General features: G+C 36.2%; 1 protein-coding gene across 1 annotated transcript; it reads right to left on the reverse strand.

Moving 5' to 3' along the window:
- Window positions 1-607: 607 nt before the first annotated feature.
- Window positions 608-1,443, reverse strand: Ifne (interferon epsilon). Its single transcript, XM_008828931.3, has one exon. The coding sequence runs from the start codon at window positions 1,423-1,425 to the stop codon at window positions 847-849; it is 579 nt and encodes a 192-aa protein (XP_008827153.1). The 5' UTR covers window positions 1,426-1,443; the 3' UTR covers window positions 608-846.
- Window positions 1,444-3,026: the final 1,583 nt, after the last annotated feature.

Genomic DNA, 3,026 nt, shown 5'->3' on the forward strand with positions numbered 1-3,026 from the left:
TCTTATGCACTCTTTAGCTATTCATAGGTAATAATTATAAGCACCAAAGTCATTTCATGATTTTGTCCAAATATACCATTTGGAGATACTACCCAGTACTTTCCCATTTACGCTCTTGTTTTCTTTCATGTTCTTCAGTAGGGAAGGAGACTCCTCATTCTTGTCTTTGGCTGAATTATGCTCTTCTGTGTGAATATGACTTGTACCAACTTCTAGTGTTCCAGCAAATTGTAATAGCAACCCACCAATACCTTCATGAGAGTGGTATTTTTTTCTTAAACCTCAGCCTTTTACCTACTAGGCTAAAATGCCATATTATTTAGCTTTAATCCATATTATTATTATGAGAGTATACCTGTTTTCATATGTTTTTCCTCTGTATTCTGTCCCTTGACAATATTTCTGTTCTATCTCCTGTAACTGAAATGTTCAGTATATGATGCTAGTTTTAAATCTCACTTATTATTATCTCTGCCAATTTCTGATAAACAAGGAAATAACTGGAATGAATTTTCTATGTTGAAGAAGTTTCATTTCATTAGAAACACATTTCATATTTACCTGCCAACTTCTGTGAAAATTTAGCCCTATAAAGAACCAATTATGAGATTTTAATGAATTAATTGTAATTCACAAGCACTTTAAAATGGATAGAACATATAACATGGTATAACAAAATGAAAATAACTGTGGTTAATTTACACAATCCTAAAGCACAGATAAACATACATATACAAACAGAACAGTGTTACTTTATAATAAAAAGAAATAAGGGTGCTCATACACATTCTAGTGCTCTGACACCTATGCTTTTCAAACTTATTGCCAGTTCTTGCTTCACAGTGTTCAAGGGTCTGTTTCTTGTTTGCTCAGCCATCCTGTCAGTCTGAACACAAAGAGCAGACACCTGTTGATTTCTACCTGAACAATGATCCAGGCACAGCTGCTGTACCCATGATTTTCCAAGTAATCATGGATCCTTCTGAAGTATGCTTTAATCTTTAATCTAAGGTTCCTCACACTCAAGGCACCAGTTCTCTCCTCTGCCTCCAGTTCCAGGAGTGATTCTGTGTATTCCAGCTGTTGGTGAAGTACAGTGAGAAATTTCTCTATGTAGTTTTCCTCCCAACTGACTAGAGAAACATTTGCTTGGAAGAGGCTGAAGATTTGTTGAAGAATCTCTTGAATAACTGCAAGTACATGTCCTTTTTGATACTGGTAAGGAGCCACAGACTTCTGAGGAAGCAGGAAATTTTTCCTGTGGGGTAGACACTGCTGGATTGATGAAATTTGCAAATTATTTAGTAGTTGTAAACTTCTTGTGTTCATTCTTGATTGGAAGAGAATCAGTTTCGCTTCTAGGGAGAAGACAGTGGAAGAAGCCAGCAGCACCAACACAATTTCAAGGAGCGGTTTGCAAATCATGGTGAAGGCCAAATGCACTGCCTACCTTTGTGCAGACCTAGTAAAACTCCAGTTCTAGTGAATGTTTGCCTTTCGCGAATCTCAGATTATTCTGGAGAGTATTCTTTTCTGTTGGTTTTGTTTTCTCGTGTTGTCATTTTTCCAAGTTTACATGTTAGGTTTTCTGGTTCACTTTTTTATGGAACATTTCCTCTACTTTTCCCATTGTGTTGACTGTTTAAAAAGTAACTAAAAGATCTGGCACCGCTGTATACTTTTCTTGAGGCAATTAAAGTTATCCAATCTGATCTTCCATTACCCTCACAATTTATTACATGCAAGGTCTCACTTACCACAATGTGCTTTCTGAATGTTTAGTCAGGCCTATTAATGTTCTTTTATTGAGAGTTAACTTTTTAAAGAAGCAACAGTATTCCATAGGGTATTATTTATAAAACCTTAGCAGCACCTACCAGACACTTCAACGTTTGCATTTAAAAGCCATAGTTTGCTAACTTTGAAACTTTGAAATATAAATGTGCATAAATACTTAAGCCAACTAATGTTAAAATATGTGCCAATAATCTTATATTGTTTTTATCTCATCCAATCAGTTTAATATCGAAGATTTTAGCTTACAGAAATAAGATGAAAAAAATTAGCAAAAGAAGGCTATCATTATATTATTTCAATGGAGCATATCAGAACAACCTACAAGTTCAACTGAATTGTTACAAACCTGTTGGTGTTATATAATAAAATGTATGACACTGTAAATGATAAAATGAGAAGAGATTAGAGGCAGTTGATTATTTTCCCTAGGGTAGTGATAACTATGGGTAAACCAATGTAAACATCTCTACATCAGTAATGCCCCATGAATTTTAAAACACTCAGGTCCACATGCTCAGAGCCTCTGGAATGAAAGTCCTAGTCTACCTCTTCAATCTTCTCAGTGTTGCTGCAAGTCCAAATGAAGTAAAAGACCCACCATTGTCTTAACACAGCTAACACTTGCATGTGTGTTTGCTAGTGACTTTCTCTCTCTCTGAAGCAAGGCCTTTGCCTCCTTAAGAACTATGGGCTAGCTCCCCTTCAGGCCCATTCTCCCCCTGTGAATTCTCTCCTGTCTCCACAAGCTACAATCTTATTCTGACGCCCCAAAGTATTTTGTACCTCCTTTCATAGTTTTCTTTTTCTAACTTACATGTGGCATTTTGTTTCCCTATCTTACAACATCACAAGATTAAAGGCCTCTTTTTTAAAAAATTATTTTTATATGTAGGAGTGCTTTGCTTGCATATATGTAAGTTCACCTTGTGTATAGTGCCCATGGAGGTCAGAAGAGGGCACTGGGTCCCCTGGGACTGGAGTTCAGGCTGGTTGTTAACCACCATGTGGGTGCTGAGAATGGAAACTGGTTCCTCTACAAGAGCAGCCAGTACTTTTTAACTGCTGAGCCATCTCTCCAGCCCTAAAAGTCTTTTAAGAATGTAAAATGAGTGAGGTTTTTAAATTGCTTCATAGTAGGTATTAGTAAATATGTGTTGCATGGAATGAAATAATATGTTCTATCATAAAGCAATACAACATATTGAATCTTTGATAATTTCTATAAAGGC

Source organism: Nannospalax galili, unplaced genomic scaffold (assembly GCF_000622305.1).
Source record: "Nannospalax galili isolate Female #2095 unplaced genomic scaffold, S.galili_v1.0 scaffold52, whole genome shotgun sequence".
Taxonomy (NCBI): Eukaryota; Metazoa; Chordata; class Mammalia; order Rodentia; family Spalacidae; genus Nannospalax; species Nannospalax galili.